The sequence below is a fragment of the Diabrotica undecimpunctata genome, chromosome 2, assembly GCF_040954645.1.
Source record: "Diabrotica undecimpunctata isolate CICGRU chromosome 2, icDiaUnde3, whole genome shotgun sequence".
Lineage (NCBI taxonomy): Eukaryota > Metazoa > Arthropoda > Insecta > Coleoptera > Chrysomelidae > Diabrotica > Diabrotica undecimpunctata.
The window spans coordinates 170371089-170391050 of NC_092804.1; the positions used below are offsets into that span (position 1 = coordinate 170371089).

The window sequence follows — 19962 nt, forward strand, 5'->3', positions numbered from 1 at the left end:
AAATATATTTATTACTAATATTTTCATTCATTCACGTATTTTTTAGGTAATGCCTACCTGACACACGATGGGTCCCCCTTTTGTAATAAAAACAACAATTCGAACCTTCTGGAGACAAGCCGATTTAACCATACCGGTTTTGAGAACAATTCGCCGCTCTGTCTAATCGAGAAGGCCGTAGACGTTTCTAGTCTAACAGTAGTGAATATATAACAGGACTTTTTGGAGAATAGGAAACAGTTAATTCTGAAGACGCGCTCGCGATATTTATTGTTACGCTCGCCTTTTAATAAATTATGTATATTTAGTGATAAATAAATTAATATCAGTTATTGTGCTTTTTAATGGATTAAGATAAGAACAAGACATTATAAATTAAATAGACATAAATAAATATCATCACAACTGTTTATAAAGTATTATTATCTGTGTTTATGCCCAAAACTTAACTGTGTATGTAGCCATATGCTACATAAATAAATCGTCCACCTCCAAAGTTTTCCTCTTCTTCGCCAAGTTGTATTTGTTCATGTGAAATTTCATCTATGCCTCTTACGATTTTTCTACAGAATGTGTTATCATGTCGTTCCAGATTATTTGAATGGGAAAAGGACTTCGAACAAATTTCAAATTTTTAGAGGTTGTTCTCCAGTGTGGTTTCTGGCATGTACTTTTAAATAACGATTTTGGGAAAACGACTTTAAACAAATTTCACATTGATACGGTTTTTCTACAGAGTGCGTTATCGTGTGATTTTTTAAATTATCTGAATAGGAAAACGACTTCAAACAAATTTCACATTGATAAGGTTTTTCTCCAGTATGCGATTTCGTATGTGCTTTTAAATCTGCATTTCGAAAAAACGACCTCGAACAAATTTCACACTTATGAAGTTTTTCTCCAGTGTGGTTTCTGGCATGTTCTTTTAAATAACGATTTTGGGAAAACGACTTTAAACAAATTTCACATTGATACGGTTTTTCCACAGAGTGTGTTAACTTGTGATCTTTTAAATTATTTGGATAGGAAAACGACCTCAGACATATTTCACATTTATAAGGTTTTTCTGTAGAGTGTGTTATCATGTGATTTTTTAAATTATTTGAATATGAAAACGGCTTCAAACAAATTTCACATTGATACGGTTTTTCTCCAGTATGCGTTTTCGTATGTTCTTTTAAATGACTGTTTGTGGTAAAAGAAATATTGCAAATTTCACACTGGTACGGTTTTTCGCCAGTGTGGATTCTCTTATGTACTTTAAAAGCACTTGAATGAGAAAATGATTTGGAACAACTTTCACATTGGTAAGGTTTTTCTCCGGTGTGGATTCTCTTATGTTTTTTCAAATAACTATTACTGGAAAAAGACTTACAACAAATTTCACAATCAAAAGGTCTTTCTGCAGTATGCTTTCTCATATGTGTTTGTAAACCATCTTTTGAAGAAAACGACTTAAAACAAATTTCACATTGGTATGGTGTTTTGGCGTGCACTTGAATGTGTTTTTTTAAATCTTCTTTGCAAGAAAATTGCTTGTCACAAAAGTTGCATTTTTCTTCAGCGTGCAGACTTATATGCTGCTCTTTATTACATGTAGGTTCAGGTAATGTTCTGATTATTTCCATTCTATGCGTCTCCAGAGAAGCTAAAATAAAAATAAAATACTAAAAAGGTGATAGAGTGAACACGCACTTAATAAATATGTAGATTAATATACTATAAAATTTATAAAATACATAAAATAAGGTCACCCAATAAGGTCTACTACAGTACATAAAATAAGATCACCCAATAATCATTAAATTGAGGTAAGTATGCTTTTCTAGGTTTTGCAACAAGGGCCTAAGTTGGTAGATGTATAAGGCTGTTATAACCGAAGTGAAAATTAAAAAAAAAAGTTGCTAATAGCTTATTAAAGGGAATCAAATTCGAATGAGAAAATTGTTTCAATATTTGTATGGCAACGATAAGAGTGGATCTTAAAAAAAGTAAGCTCCTCATCTTTTTTATAGATAATATTCATTGTTTAGGAACCTAGTTCTAAAATACTTTTACATTTGGAAAATATTTCCTATAAGTATTTTTCATTATTTACTATTTTAGATTTTACAACTAAATTTTTATTGAACTTACTGAATTTTAAATTTGGTTGTCTGTTAGGTAATTTTTGTATAAAACAAAATGGTAAAATATAGTAAATACAGTAAAAGCTCCTTATTCGCGCTTCCTTCTATATTTGCGTCATCAGATTTCTTTATTCGCGGATCGAATCGGTACATACATATACCTAAATAAAAAGCATTCGGTATCCTTTGTCAACGCCTCAACAAATAGACTAATAAAAAAATAAAATTGACATTGTTACAATTACGCCTAGATTGTGTTTTCAAAAGCTATCGGCGTTGTATGTTTGGTTCGACGGTTCCTTTGAGTTAAGCCGCTTTCGCCGCGGTTTACAGCATGTAAATCTTTCAGCTAGACATAGGTAATATTGAAGTAATTGTGTCAACTGCGCTCTTAAGCCCACTGCTGTCGTCAAGGACACCTTTTGGAAAATCATATAATTCCAGCGTCGTGGTTATTTCATTATTTTTTTTTTAATATTGAATTATTTTATTATAAATTAATTCTATCATTATGTCTCTGTTAGTGCCTTTGTCGTTATGTGAATAACGTTGTCTACCTATTTTCATTTTATTAAATAAATAAAAATCTCCCAAATAAATTTAAATACAAGACTTTTTAGATGCCTTTATGACACGCCACTGATAAAGAGTAAATAAAAATAATCGAGTAAATTGTGCTGACCAAATATTAATTTGCTAAAACGTATCGTGAATTCGTCTGTTGTTACAGCTGGCTCACTGAAGAAGACAGCATATTACCCATTAAAGTGCAAGGAGAGCTATCAAAATGTTGTGAACCGATATTGTTTTGATTTTCGTACTAGAAAAGGGTGTATTTGATTTACAACTCGTACAATTCGAATATCGTATTACATTTATTAGTCACATTTTTTAATTTATTGTCAAAGTAATACCTCTCAACATTTAATGTGACAATCTCATCTCAGAAAACTAAAACAATAGTAGTCAGCAAAGGGCCAACCAGATGTAAAATAGAAATTGATGGCATCAGTATTGAACAAGTAATGGAAATAAAATACATGGGAATTCCACTGTCCAGCTATGGAGACCTGGACAAAGAAGTGAGTGATCTAGTACAAAAAGCAAACAAACTGGCAGGACGCCTTAGTGACACTATATGGCGAAACACACATTAACATTGAGATGATGTCAAGAATTTATAAAGATAGTGTAAAGTCGACTTTACACTACACGATTTTATCATATGAGATTTGTTATGATTCCTCGTTTCTATGATGTTTTTAAAAATCGTGACCACTAATAACTGACAATGAGGTTTTATTGATTTTTCTTTTTGTTTATATAGAGATATTAGACACAGTATGGGTAAAAACTATTAGATTTTTCAAATATTATAATGGAAAATAAATCTTTGCTTGCATTGGCTTGCGGACGCCGGCAACTGTGTACAGCTAATAGTAAGAAGAAAAGATCAGATGCCTTTGGGCTCGCAGGTGGCTCTTACGAAGAAACAGTGGACAGGGTATATCAAATTTAGTATTGATATTATACCAAATTAAAAATAATTAATAAAGAAACTAAACTAAAATTATGACTAAGATGACTATAAAACACTAAACTAAGAATAAAATAAGCTAAATAAATAATAAAAGAAAACTACGACACAATAGCACATATTAGATAATAGGCTCAATATCAATGCAACAAACAAAAAGTAAATAAATAAAGGATGTTCTCTCTCGGTAAGGGAATGTCGCTGAATTGACATAAAAATAAGTCGCGATATTTGAATATGTTGGTGTTACCGGTATTATTACCGAAAATCATATGATTTTATCATGCGGAATAGGTACCGTACTATTCTCCTCTGACAAGCTATGACGAGCCGCATGACAGTGCTTATGATAAAATCATATGACAAATCACAGTGTAAACATGGAAATTTTACTTCATGACCAAATCATGTAGTGTAAAGTCGACTTAAGACCAATAATGACATATGCCTCAGAATTAAGCATCGAGTTAGAATCTATAGAGAGGGCATCACGTGACTAAAAACGACCTCACTTCGGCCATATTGTGTTGCCACTTTTGACAGATCGTATATGTTTATTTACGTTGGTTGTTTTTCGAATATTTTTAGTTTTATAATACTTTTATAGAAACTGTAATAGTATATTGTGATAGTGCATAATAATGGTTTCTTGTTCTCAACGTAGTTGCAGTAGCAGAAGCGATATTAATAAAAAATCTTCAGGAATATCGTTCCACAGGTTAGTATACAAACATGTAAACAAAGGAATGGCCCGTACTTCAGAGAATAAATTAATAGTATTTGACTGTATTAATTTATCTTTATGTATAATATATCGTGTTTTTAGTGTTTACCGAGGGATAAATAAATCATAGTTTATTAAAAATGTATTGCACTTTTTTAGATTATGATTAAATCTTCTGAATAACTAGTCAGATTTTTATAGTAGTTTTAATATTATTGAGTCCGGCCATGATCCCACCGCCATATTGGTTTCACAGTTAGCCACGCCTACCTACGCCGTTTTTAGTACATACGTTAATATGCTCATAGCTTCTCCATAGATTCTAACTCGATGGAATTAAGACCCGTCACAGCCACAATGCAAAGGCTACTGGAAACGGCAGAGATGAGAGTACTGAGAATAATTACAGGAAATACGCTGAGAGATCGAAAGAGAAGTGAAGACATTAGAAGAAAATGTAACGTACAATGTATAAATGAATGGACACAAAATAGAAAAAAAGAATGGAATAACCACATAAACAGAATGGACGAGACCCGTATCGTCAAAATAGCAAGGGATAAGATACCAATCGGTAGAAGAAATATCGGACGACCGCGCAAAAGATGGAGTGACAACCTTCCATAGAGGTATTAATCAGCCAATGAACAAGCAGAATTGCTTATGAAGAGGAAGAAGAGGTAATTGTAGCCTATCGCTTAGTGTTGTGGGACATTGGCATATACTTGAGAAAGCGCAGTTGCCACACTTACCCCAATGTATATTACCTATGTCCAGCTGAAACATTTACCTACTGTATAACATTTGTACACAACGATAATATAGTATCTAAAAAGACGAAGATACTTACTAGAATTTTTATTTAGATTAACGTACCTCGACGTCACAGGTCATTGACACAAGTACAATAGTTTTAAAATTTTACGTGCATTATAACTGAGTATAGAAATAACAAAATTATCGATTTCACGATAAAATTTATTACAGGTATTTGATAACTATCAATTATACAACACCCTATTTAACTGACAAAAGGTACAACAGCAATGACCTGCTGTAGCACAGTTTTTAAACGATTGTCAAAATTGATGAAAATAATTGATTTCCTAATACTCTTTAAATGTAATGCAGAGTACCTAAGTCAAAACACAAATTCATTATTTTTTCAGAATTTATAAATGTATCATCCTGTATTTTATCATTATAACAGTAAAGGAACAAAGCGGGTTTTGGGACAGGAAGTGGCCAAGGTCACGTCTGTGTCTAAACGGCTCATCCGATCGTGACGTACGACAGCTCGTTGAAAAGTGACGAGGCCAACGAATACAAAGACACAGAAAAAAACATAGCTGCGCATTGCCAAAAGAATCTTAAGCGTGTAGTGCCTAAACGACTCGTTCGATCAAACGGAGGGGTCAAAAGTTAATGTAGTTTAAGTTGTCCTATACTTAAATTCACATTCAAATGGCAGCGTTCCAGAGATAGGCCTGTACTTTCTATATGCCAGAAATAACTACATTGTTGTCAGTTTTTAATCGTACCTACAATCGTACGTTATGGGCCGGCTCCTATAAAAGAATTATAATTTCGGAAATATTTATGAATGTGAAACGGAAAAATACTACATTTTTTTAATTATATAATTTTTCTGTTGGTATTTTAAAAATAGAAAGTTATATTTCGGAAATCTGGTCTTTTCGGAATTATATCTTCTGTTCAAAATTGTTTACAATTCGTGGAAATGAAATAATTATTTGTATAATCCGTTTTTGATCTTAATGTCCTTTTAATGACACACTTTCTCTACCTGCATTTACAGTTACAGACATTAAAAAATAATTTAGAATTAAAAAAATATACCTATTTATAAATTCAAAATTATTGTCTAATGCCAGCAATTATAAATTCAGGTAAATACTTGAGAGTCATTAAAAGAATTTTCAGTTGATATCAGACGTTTGTGTCGTGTCAGTGTCAAAATGGCCGCGAGTGTAATAAAATTCAAAAACGGTAATTTGTTAAATAGTGAATGCAAAAAAATAGTGTTAAATGTTTTTAACTATTTATCAAACAGTAATATTGATAAAAGTGTATCAACAATAGTGCGGGAAGTTTCTGCTATGACTGGAGTCTCTGAGCGAACGATATTCCGATATAGAAGTGAAAGTAAAAATGGTCCACTCGTAACTCCTATAAGAAAAAAAAGAACCGGTTATTTGAATAGTCGTGAGAATAGATATGATGAAGCAACTCGGTCTAGAATAAGACAAGTAGTGCACGGTTTTTTTATGGACAATATTCCTCCAACCCTTGACGTAGTACTAGAAAAAATTAAGCAAATGGAGCATCTTCCGAATTTTTCCAAGAGTACGTTGAGAAGACTATTGCACGACATGGGTTTTATATATGGCAAACAAGGTAGAAATTCAATATTAATAGAAAAACAAGAAATAGTCGCTTGGAGGCGTCACTATCTCCGGGAAATAAAGAAACTGAGGAACGAAGGAGCCAATATCATTTATATGGACGAATCATGGGTTAATACTGGAATAACCAATGGGCAAGTATGGCAAGATACAACAATAAAAAATAGCCGACAGGCTTTCGTAAATGGACTTACCACAGGTTTAAAAACTCCGACCGGAAAAGGACCAAGATTTGTTTTAGTCCATGCAGGAAACAAAGACGGATTTGTTGAAGGTGCTGACATCACTTTTCTTGCCAAAAAAGGTGCTGAAGATTACCATGAAGAGATGGACGGAGATCTATTTGAAAAATGGTTTGAAGAGATGTTAATACCGAATCTCCCAAAAAATAAAAAGAATGTCATTATCTTGGACAATGCATCTTATCACTCTAGGAAATTAAATTTTCCCAAACATTATTGGGTGAAACGTCAAATTAAGGAGTGGCTCTATGAAAAGGACATTTATTTTGAAGAAGATTACTTAAAAAATGAACTTCTGGAAACTGCTAATGTATTTAAAAATATTTATGACAAATACAAAATTGATTGTATTGGTGAAAAATACAGGAATCACAGTGACGAACAATGCCGCGTAGATGTACATATCTTAAGACTTCCGCCTTATCACTGTGAACTGAACCCAATAGAAATGGTGTGGAGTGAAGTGAAACGGTACGTGTCCTCTAAGAATTCAAGTTTCAAACAAAACGACGTTAAAACATTGATTTATGAAGGTTATGATAAAGTACAGAACAATGGACATTGGAAAAATTACGTCAACCATGTTATAAAATTGGAGAATAATTTTTGGACAGTAGACAACATTCAAGATGGCATTGAACCTATTAGAATTTCATTAAACGATGACTCTGAAGATGAACTAGATTATGAAAATGAAGATGATTGAAAATTGTTTTTCGGGGGTATTCTTTTCTCAGTAAAGGTAATAAAATATTTAGTTGATCTGGTTGAAATGTAGCACACTTAAATAACTCATTAATCGACATAATTTCAAGTAGTTATATTAGACGTCATTATGCAAAAAATAAAGTTATGAACATTTAATAAATTAGTGCACAATTGAGGCCCCTAGAACATAAGGGGTGTAAGTGCCAAAAAACAAAGTTTTGAAAAATCTTTGTTCAAAGTTCGATATAAATTTAAAAACCTAGGTAGCACTTTTTCAGTTTTCAGCATGTTTTCAATGACATGTAATTTTTGATGGTGTTATTGTTGTTAATGTAGAAAGTTTGAAACCAAAAGTACGTGCCTGTTGTTAGATATCAGTTGCTAAGTGATAAGCAACTGCACTTACACCCTTGTGTTCTAGGGGCCTCAATTAGGGGTTTTTTGCAATTATCTCAGTCATTTGTTTATGTATTTTAATTTACAAACTAAAAAATTAAAAAACTGTTTAAGATCTGCAACATTTATTTGAAACATTTTTCCCTAAAATGCACGAGGAACAAAATAGGCAAAAAAATGATTTTTTTAAACTTCATCTTTCTTTAAAAAATAAACAAAGCAAAATTGGCTGTAATTCTTCAAGGAACTATCATCAGTTATCCCTTATCTACCGTTTAGAACATTAAAAAACCTGTAGAATATTTTTCATATTTTTTTCCCTATTAACTGCGGTATTATGTATAAAAGCATTTTAGGAATTATTACCATTTATTTCATTTACGAATTTTCTATTAACAACTTTAGCTTACCTAAACATATCTTAGTTTACCGTAAGTTTGGCCCTGCTTATTTTACAAAAGTAGCAAAACTTACAATGGCAGTAGAATTGGCAACGCTGTTATCCTATATCCGTACACTGCCATCTCAACGTGACTTTATCTATAGGTATTTGCTATACCTATAATTATAGTTTTGGACATATGTTACATTGTAGTAAAAAAGGGGTATTTCATGAATTAAAATATATTATTTTTATTTACTTTGCTATTTACAAATATCTTACAGCAACACACAAAAAAATACATTTTTTTTGATATGCCAAAGCTCTAAGCGGTGCTTTGGATATGTAAAAGTAGTTATAAAGCACATTTTTACTATTAAAAATCTAATATTAATGTTTGCTGATTTCTCCCCAATGGTATTCCTATTTTTTTTAACCGACTTAACTTAGCACTTTAACACCCACATTACTCTGCTTTTTAAACCTAAAATATTTACACGAACTCAAAAGGTTTAGTTCTCTTTAGTTTTCTCACTATTCCATGGTAATTCAGAATCTGAATGGCCTCCATTGCATTTTAAAATGCTCTCTTATTCGGTTGCCAAAGATCTGGATATTGCTAATAATAAACTCTTCAGAACAAATCTTATATTTAAGGAATATTTTTAATTTAATTTATGTTTAAAATAAGGTTATTTTTAACGTTCCGATTTCCACTTCGGAAATCGTTTTCACAATACAAAAGATTCATAAATTCCTCAAATTTTGTTTTTTATTACTTGGCGAACATATCTTCCAATAATTTAATTTTATCTGACTCATTCATATTGACAATTCAGACATATATTACAGATTTTAAAGAAGACGACTTAAAATGGTATTGCCAATATTGTTGAGTTGCGTTCCTGGGACGACTTTATTGAAAGATTTGATAGTTTTCCAGTGTGCAATTTTATGTGTCTTTTTAAATATTTTGATCGAGCAAAAGACTTCAAACAAGTTTCACATTGATATGGTTTGTTTTCAGAGTGCACTAACATACGTCTTTTTAAGTCACCGCTTTTGGAAAAGGAATTAACACATATTTCACATTAATAAGGTTTTTCTAAAGCGTGAATTTTCATTTGTTCTTTCAGACCACTTGCATTTGAAAACAACTTGGAACAAACTTCACATTGGTACAATTTTTCTCCAGTGTGCATTTTTATATGGCTTTTTAAAGTACTTTCAGCTGAAAACGAATTATAACAAATACCATAGCGGTAAGGAAAATCTCAAGTGTGCGTTTTCATGTGTCCTTTCAAACTGCCTACTGATGAAAAAGACCGCGAACAAATTTTACATTGATTAAGTTTTTCTCCAGTGTGTTTTCTCATGCCTTTTTAATTCACCTGTTTGTGAAAACGACTTCAAGCATATTTCACATTGATGAGGTTTTTCCCCAGTGTGTATTCTCATATGATTTTTCACAGCACCTGATTGAGAAAACGACTTCGAGCATATTTCACACTTAAATGGTTTCTCTCCAGTGTGCATTCTCGTATGTGTTTTTAAAATACTCGCATTGGAAAACGACTTTGAACATATTATACATTGATATGGTTGATCTCCAGTATGGCTTCTAATATGTGCTTTTAAATAGCCATTTTGGGTAAACGACTTCAAACAAATTTCACATTGATATGGCTTTTCTCCAGTGTGCGTTATCAGATGTCTTTTTAAATCACGTCTTTGAAAAAATGTCTTAAAGCATATTTCACATTCTATAGATTTTTCTCCAGTATGAGTTATCTTATGTTGCTTTAAACTGTATTTTTGAGAAAATATCTCAAAACATATTTCACATTGAAAAGATTTTTTCGGACTCCTATTTTGCTCCTTATGACATGGATGTTCAAATGTTTTAGTTGTTTCTGTATTTTTCTCCTGGCACCCTAAAATAAAAACCAAAGTTTTAATTGCTTTTTGTCATTGTGATAGTTCTGACACACGATACACAAATACCGGTATGCTACTCAAGGAATACAAATGTGCACTCCGACGCGCATGACGTCACCTGCGAAGCAACAATACAGGGTACTACGGTGTTCGAGATATAGGATTCCCTGTCCCGGTAGATGTATTTGTGCATCGTGCGGTAGCTGAATTGTTTTACAAAGCCTCTCATTTCGATATCTTTTTCTAGTGTTTAGTCTATTTAGTTCAATTTGGTGTATTATCGATAAACATGCCCGGTTGTGCCGTAGCTAATTGTAAAAATTATAATATTCCCACATATAAGATCACCAGCGACATGGGTATTGAAAATACTGCCCTTTAGTTTCAGCTGAGTGTTGGATATAACATTATTTTATTAATCAACCCTGTGATGTCTTTAAATATTTTTGTTTTTGCAGATCCTCCACATTTGATTTAACTTGCCCGATATCATGTAATTGATCGTGGTTTTGTTATTGACAATAAAATAATCAACAATGATTACTTTGAAACGCTACTAAACATATCGACTTCAGAATTGCGCATAAATTGACACTAAATCATCTCTGTTTAAAAGGCTCTATGAGGCAAAGAGTGAGATCTGCAGTTCAATTATTGTCAAATTCTGTAGCAAAAGCTATTAGTTATATTGAAAAAATGGACTTACGCCAAAAGATAGTTACTGAAACACGAAACGCATATGGTACAGACTTAGATATGCAGGCACGTCTACTGGATGAAATGTCAGAAATGACCAATTCAACGCGGGTTGGTAAACATAAAGGACTTTATTCTATTTCAAAAAGGAATATTGTCTACTAATAGATCTCTGAAAGAGTTACTTTCTTAGCTACAAGCAAAATACAACGTTAACTATATTTTAACTTCGATGTTGAATCAAGACGGGATAGAAACCTTTTTTTCTTATATTCGAGGAATGGGTGGTGCATATTGGGTTCATCCTTCGCCAATAGATTTTAAATATAGATTAAGGTGATATATTTTAGGAATATTTGGCGGTGATCTTTACAGAATGTTGCTATTGAACTAGTAAATCTGGCGTAAGTAACAGCTCAATAGAAAGTCCTCAATTACCAAGCAATATTTCAGCGTCAGAAGATATTTGCTTGGCACAAAAAATGCTAATGTCTAATTTGGTAGAAAAAACTGAAGGTTCGAAAGAATCTCAGTCTGAAGAGAACAAAATACTTTAAAATACTATATTATAGAAGCTCACAACTTGGAGGAGAATCATATAATTGACGATGTTCTCTTTTGTACCCACACGAAGAAGTTTTTCAACTTCAAGAAATAAATTTTAATAATGTAGTATAAAATATTCAATAAATCTTTATTATGAATTGTCGGCCGAATTCATTACTGGAACATTGTAAATTAAACTAATGTTGGAAACATCAGAAACGTCAAAAAAAGTTGTTTTATTTTTAATTAGAGAACCTATACCCAAGAAAAATAAAAACATTGTAAACTACACTACACTTTATAATATAAAGTGTCAAATATTCATATATATATATATATATATATATATATATATATATATATATATATATATATACACACGATATCAATCGACTAACAGGGCAAGCGTCAGTGTTATAATAGAAACTTTGCTTCGCACGTGACGTCACACAGAGCGAGAGAGATAGAGCTAATGTCTGCAATAGCAAACCGGTATTTATGTATCGTAGTTATGACATAGTACAATTAATATATATATATATATATATATATATATATATATATATATATATATATATATATATATATATATAAACAATCTCGTAGTTTATTAAGTGGAGCACTTGAATGGACTAATGAAGTTCCCACTGTCCCTATCCACTACCTAGTGCAACTATTGGTTCGCTAGACCTTAAAGAGGCCTAGAACGGCCTTGGAAAATAAGGGGGAAGTAAGATCCTGTTGTACATGACTCGAGTCTGATATATTAGGGAGATATGAGAGGTTTAGCATAAGTAGGAGATGATAACATCGCCTGCAACAGTAAGGCTTTGAACAGCAACTGGTGAGCTAATTAATACATATGGTGAGGCTAATATGTCAGTATCCATTGACCAGACCACAGTGAAATACAAAGTAATAATTGCAGAGATCTCCGACGAGTTCATATTGTGGATGGATTTACTATGGAAAGTTGGGGCTGTATTGAATGTCAAAAATGGAGTTCTCGAGATCAGTGGTGAAGAGTTACCGTTTCATGAAGACAAAGAAGATGTTATCAGCTTAATAATTACTTGTTACGTAACAATACCCGGTAATAGTGAGAAAATTCTGATGACCAGACCTGATGGTTACTGCCGAGAGGGAAGTTTAAGAATGGTCGAGAGGATGAACCCAACGATGGGTAAACACCTGTCCAAAGTTGTATCAGAACATCAAAGAGATTGGGACCAGCACATTCATTTATTCTTAATGGACTACCGCTCGGCCGTGAACGAAACTACAGGCCAGACTCCAACCTGCCTGATGTTAGGTCGTGAAGTTCGTTTGCCCTGCGGTCTAGAGTTTGGCTGCAGACCTTCCGAAGAACATGTTGCAAGCGAAGATTATGTCGACCGCCTGAAGTTAAGAATGAACAACATTCCTGAACTTGCCCGGCAACAGATCAACAAACAAAGATCAATATGGTTCTCGATTCAAGAATGAAAGCTATGAAGTAGGTAATCTTGTTTGGCTTTATAATCAAAAACTTCGTCGAGGCTTGTCTCCTAAACTGCAAAGACAATGCGACGGTCCGTATGAAATTAAAAAGAGAATAAATGACGTAATATACTGAATTAAGAAGTTGCCGAAAGGTAACCAAAAGTAGTTACCATAAATCGTCTTGCATCTCATGCTGGTTCAAATGAAACAAACGAAGCACGAACCCTTCAATATGAGATCAAAGATATCCGGCGACCAAGCTTTAATGAAATAATTTCAAATTACGCAGGAAAGAGTGCTAGATTCGGCGTAACCACAGAACAGCAGGATCTTTTTAGTATTCCGCATAACTTCTCTCTAGCCCACTGTGTTGCCCAAGAACTTGAGATGACTAAAGGAATATCATTCGTATTTTATAAGAAGTTCGGTCGTTTGAACGAGTTAAAAAATCAGCAGCCTAAAGTTGGAAGAATACTGAGATAAGAATATGGTCCTCGATCTTTGCTGTATATGGTGACCAGGAAGTCGTATACAGACAGGGCAAGCTACGAGGATATATGGCGTGCTCTAACTAATTTGAAGAAAATCGTGTGCAATTATGACATCAACAATTTGGCCTTACCCAAGATAGGCCATGCACTAGAAAATCTAGATTGGAAGATTGTCAGAAGCATGCTTGAAGTGATCTTCCGAGAAACCGGCGTACGATTTACTGTGTGTTGCATTAATCCGAAGAGATCGTGTCCTTCAAAGACAGTAGACTGTTATTTCTTTCTGAGAGGTTCATACAGAGCTGAAGAGTCCTGTAGATTCCGCCATACTGGGCCATCATCTAAAGCTGCTGATCGGGACGTGCAGATCTAAAAAGGGAGCAGTGTAACGAAATAGCCCATCTCCGATGCGTGGTACGTGTCACAGTTCTTAGAAGTTCGATCGTTGGCATTCTTGATACAATTTCGACATGAAAGATAAAGGTGGACTACTCCAGAATATTCTAGTATATAATAACTTGTATATATATAAGTAACGATGATATTAGGTTTTTAGTTGAGAAAATATAATCGTGCTGTAAACTTATAAATAAATTTATTAACATAAATTTGAACCGACCGTTTTATTTAAAAACGGTACAATATTTATTTAAAAGTGCTCCATCTATGCGATAATAATCACCAATGTAGCCTGCATTTTGAATACTGAAGACAAACTCTGCCATATAGTCTCTTATCGCAGGCACATACGAAAGATAGTCCAAAGCTACAGAGTGCGTCCCTAAGTTGCGAATAGAATAAAATAACAGAATATACATTTTCGGATTTTGTATATTTTCAATCTAACATTGAAATGACCTTCAAACAAATTTTAAAATGTCTTCGAACTCGATTTGACAGAGGTTAAATTTCCACTAATTCGAAAACAGCGACTCCAAAAATCTTTTTATGTCTTAACCAAATCTTGTGGTACATCTTCGAAAAAATGTAGACCTCTGTTGTGAAGAAAAATTGCTGATTTTCATGAAAAAGCCATTTTGACCCTCAAATCACCTTTAGAATTAATCTCAAGTACGCAGTAAATACTTCCGCTAATTACGTTTCAAACTACAATTTTATTTGAAAGGGTGATCTTTGGCTTGGTGCTTCTTACAGTAAATAACAACTATGACTATCTTCAGCGCCCTCAAATTTTGGTTTTTGGGTTCTGTGTCCATTGTGACCTTTGTACGACACATCGAATAGTACAACATCGCAAAGTTTTGGCAGATTTAGCCGAGGGTTTCTCTTGAGAGTACACTATAATATGTATTTTTAAGTCACCGGTTTTTGAACAAGACTTAAAACATAATTCACATGGATAAGGTTTTTCCAAAGCGTGAATTTTCGTATGTTCTTTCACAACATTTGCATTTGAAAACGACTTCGAACAAATTTAACATTAATACAATTTTTCTCCAGAGTGCCTTTTCGTATGTTTTTTTAAAGTACTTGCAGCGGAAAACGATTTGGAACAAATATCACAGGGGTAAGGCTTTTCTCCAGTGTGAGTTTTCATATGTCCATTCAAAGTACCTGATTGACAAAATGATTTAAAGCAAATTTCACACTGAAACGGTTTTTCTCCAGTATGTATTCTCGTATGATTCTTTAAAATAGTCGCATGGGAAAACGATCTTGAACAAATTTCACATTTATATGGTTTTTCTCCAGTGTGTATTCGACTATGTCCTTTCAAAATAGTTGTATGAGAAAATGACTTCAAACAAATTTCACATTGATAGGGTTTTTCTCCAGTGTGCATTCGGCTATGATCTTTCAAAGTAGTTGCATGAGAAAATGCCTTCAAACAAATTTCACACTGATACAGATTTTCTCCCGTGTGCACCCTCCTAGTATGCTTTTTCAAAGTACACTTTTTTGCAAACGACTTTAAACAAATTTCACATTGATACGGTTTTTCTCAGAATGGATTCTTATATGTTTTTTCAAATAATCATTAGTAGCAAAAGAGATAGAGCAAATTTCACATTGGTAGGGTTTTTCCCCAGCGTGTATTATCGTGTGTCTTTTCATACAATCTGATCGAGAGAACGATTTAAAGCAAATTTCACACTGAAACGGTTTTTCTCCAGTATGCATTCTCGTATGATTCTTTAAAATAGTCGCATAGGAAAACGACTTTAAACATATTTTACATTGATATGGTTTTATATGGCTTCTAATATGTATTTTTAAACTGCCTTTTTGGGAAAACGACTTAAAACAAATTTCACATTGATATGGCTTTTCTCCAGTGTGCGATATCGTATGTAGCTTTAAAATATATTTTTGAGAAAATATCTTGAAACATATTGCACATTGAAAAGATTTTTTCGGACTCGTATTTTGCTCTTTAGGACATGGATGTTCAAATGTTTTGACTGTTTCCGTATTTTTCGCCAGGCACCCTAAAATAAAAACCAAAATTTTAATTTCTTTATTGTCAATGTGACAGTTCTGACATGGTACAATTAATTTATACTGAAAACAATCGTCTCGTCTATTCAGTGGCGTACTTGAATGGACTAACGAAATTTCCACTGTAACTTCCCACTACCTAGCGAAACTATTGTTCGTTAGGCCTTGAAGAGGCCTAGAACGGCCTTGGAAAAATATAGAGGAAGTAAGATTCTCTTGAACCTGACCATAGTCTGGTATTGTAAGGAGATATGAGAGGTGTAGCATAAGTGGGGGAGAGCCAAGAAAATGGAGTGACGTTGCGTTATGTTTTGTCGTTCGTAAATTTCCTCATTCTGATAAGGCTTGGTCAAAGGATAATGGATAATGTAAAAACATGTTACAAATACGACATAAAACTAAATTGTAACTACCGATACGAGATAAAAATACGTATTGAAAAGCCAGAAGCTCTTTTAATTTAAGAATCTTCTTAGGGAGATTATCTGCAACACGTATCAATATACGCATAAGAATTCTTAGATGTTGCGTCTTTATTATCCTCTTCTCCTTATTCAGCCTTAAGTAATTCAACTTTGGACATAGGTCTCCCCCAAATCAATCCGGTGTCTTCTATTTTGCGCCACTTGCTTCCAGTTGTGTCCTCCGATTTTCTTAATGTCATCAACCCATCTCATTTGTGGTCTTCCTCTGCTTCTCTGTTCTAACCATGGTCTCCATTGTTGTATTTCATGGTTCCATCTTATTTTCTCAGTCGGGCATTGTGTCCTGCGAAGCTCCATCTTAATTTGGCAGCATGTTCTCCTGCATCTTTTACTTTGGTTTTGCCTATAAGTTTGTTCTTTTGTCTATAAGTCTCAACCCGAGCATTGATCTTTCCATCGCTCTTTGTGCTTTTACTATTCTATCCATATTAGACTTGGTGCGTGTCCACGTTTGTGAACCATACGTGAGTATAGGGAGGATACACTGATCGTAAATTCTGGTTTTCAAATATTGTCCTATTTTGGTGTTTTTCAAGATCCAACTAAGTTTTCCAAATCCTGCCCACGCTAACTTTATTCTTCTGGTAATTTTCAGAATAAGCACAATTATAAAACTCTATAATGACCTGGTGAGACCACATATAGAATATGCTTCAATCATCTGGTTTCCTACTGCATTTTCAAACTCAGAAATGATTGAAAAAGTGCAAAAACGATTTTTTAAGATTTATATACATAAGGAAAAAAAAGAAATATCCATATGTGGTCTCATACAAGGTAATGTGAGAATTACCGACAATTAATATTTATTTATTTGCACCATGTAATAAATAGTTATGTTAAATTATATCAACTAAAATATATTTTTTAAATATATACTACCCAAAATTTGATGGGTTTTGTATACACTTCCACTATTTAGAATAATTCTTCTTTTTTTAACGAAAGAAGTCTGCAATAGTAGGATACTTGAGCTATTAATACTGAGAAGTAGGAATTGTTGTGTTGTAGGTTTCCGACAATGAATCTGTCAAAATATGCCTGAGCTAAGCGAATGGAGTATATCCTTAATCTAGATATATTCTATACAAATTACTACAGAAACATATCACCAATAAATAATATGTCAAAAATTTGCAATTAAGTATTTAATAGACTGACTCATGTGGATATATTTAATGTAAAAAGCTGTGAACTTAAGACATTGCTTGCTCATCAGCACTACATTTAAGGGGTTTATTATATTTTTTTCTTATTGTATTATTAATGTTCGTTTCTTTCATGTATTGTATTTTTTTTGTATTAAACACTTTACATGTAATTACTATTAGTCTATAGTGTTTGTAAGGTGTCTAAATAAATAAATAAATAAAAGGTATATGATTTAAAATCCCATTCAGGCTATGTTTTGGGCTAAAAAGACCATTATCAGTGTTTTGTTACTTGGTGCACATGATTTAAGCCACTAAATACCTGGATAAAAACCCTTTAGATGGTAAAGGTGAAAATTAGGGGCTGTATGTATTTTTTAATCCACATAATAAAAAAAATTGTTTAAAAAATAAAAAAAATGTTTGGAGTGACCCAGCCTTACCCCTTGGGGATATGAAAAAAGATTATGATCTATTGTCAACACCATTTAGTTATTATAACCAAAAGTTGTTGATTAAACAACTTTTGATTATAACACCTATTTTTAAAATATTTTTTTGGTAATGATTTCCAGAATGGAAATGGAAACATCAAACAACAATTATAAAATGTAATTTTCATTACATTAATTGTGGCTAAATCCCATATAAACATCATATTTAACTAAACATCTGTTAAGTTGTTTTCCATAAGAAGACATATTTAGTATACATAACTTTAACAGTAGGGAAGATGAGTTCTATAAACTTATAATTATTTATTATTAACTTATAATAATAATGTAAGAGGTGCAATAAAATTGCTTATGCTACCAAAAACAACCACGCATACTATGTGATTATGAGAGTGTGAGACTTGAATAGAGTAGAATGGGAACGTTATCTTCGATGTGTTGAGTATAATTATTGTTTATTGATTTCGATAGGCGTTATTACAAAAAATGTACGAATTTAATTACATTATTTACAATGAACAAAGTTCATAAAGAGTCCAAAATTGTATATTCTTTTCATTGGAGTTTAAACATTGACATTAGGCAAAAATATTTATATTATACTTTTCTAATGAAATCCTAAGTAATTCTTGTTTATTCGTTACAATAAATAATGATAATTTAAATAGAATGTCTAGTAAATTATGGAAAGTTGTGCTGTTTATATTGGAATCACTTCCTTAATAAACATTTTGCAGCACAATAGAGCCTTTTCATTAACTCTGGCAACATTGTCATAAATTACACTCCTTGACTTGAGCATATGAAAAAGTTGTAATTTGTCATCTATCATTTCATGGCACAAGGTTTTTTAAACAAGACATAGTTTAAAAGGAAAATACATACAAATTAACATCAAGCAAGCAATAAAAATCATTGTAGATTAATCAATAAGTGAAGTAGAATGCATTTATATACTTTCAGTTTCATAGATGACATACCCTATTGCTAAACTAGTACTAAATTAACTTTAAAGTGCCCAATTATATATTAATTTACTAAATTACTAAACCAAATTTGCAGTTTCGCAGAGCTACTCTTTTATTAAACTAGAATCAAAATTTTTAAACTGATTTTCAAGCATGTTATGCTTTTCATATTTTTTGTAATAAAAATCAGGAAGAAATAGGACAAACATACCATTTTCAGTTTGTTGAGGTTCAGCTATAGTCTTCTCTAATTTGATGTCCTTAACAATAGTTTTCATGTCTAATTTGTCTGAAGAGTACATATCCATACAATAACTGATTGTACTCGTATCAAGCGGATCTGCCAGAAAAAACTCATTCTTTACTTCAAGTTTAACAGACTGGTGAAATTCATCATGAGATAAGTGATTATTTTCTATTTCGATCTTGCAATCTTCATCCAAAAAGTTGTTTTCTTCTTGTTTAACTTCCATTGCATTAACGCACTTGATTTTAGAATACAATGTTTATTTGTTTGTATTCTATAAAAAAAAAATATAAGTATGAGAGAAGTAAAATTGATTTCGCTATTTATTTATCACTTTCTTTTCTATATTTTCCACCAGAGTGCACTGAACACTGAGGAGACTGATGACTGAACCACAGAATTCTGTGACTGAACCGACATAGCCGCCTCTAGTAAGGTAAGTACTATAGAACGATTAGGAAGAGAGTTGCTGGCGCCAAATGCGGACGGGCCGAAACTA

General features: G+C 32.7%; 1 protein-coding gene across 2 annotated transcripts; it reads right to left on the reverse strand.

Moving 5' to 3' along the window:
- Positions 1–96: 96 nt before the first annotated feature.
- On the reverse strand, positions 97–19877 carry LOC140435201 (uncharacterized). 2 transcript variants are annotated; one of them, XM_072523986.1, is made up of 3 exons: positions 19798–19877; positions 19428–19737; positions 97–1648 (listed from the first exon to the last, which is right to left on the reverse strand). In XM_072523986.1, the coding sequence occupies exons 2-3, from the start codon at positions 19687–19689 to the stop codon at positions 627–629; spliced, it is 1284 nt and encodes a 427-aa protein (XP_072380087.1). In that variant the 5' UTR covers positions 19690–19737; positions 19798–19877; the 3' UTR covers positions 97–626. The 2 variants fall into 2 exon arrangements, with proteins under 2 accessions (XP_072380087.1, XP_072380086.1); XM_072523985.1 differs by having other exon boundaries at positions 19428–19862.
- Positions 19878–19962: the final 85 nt, after the last annotated feature.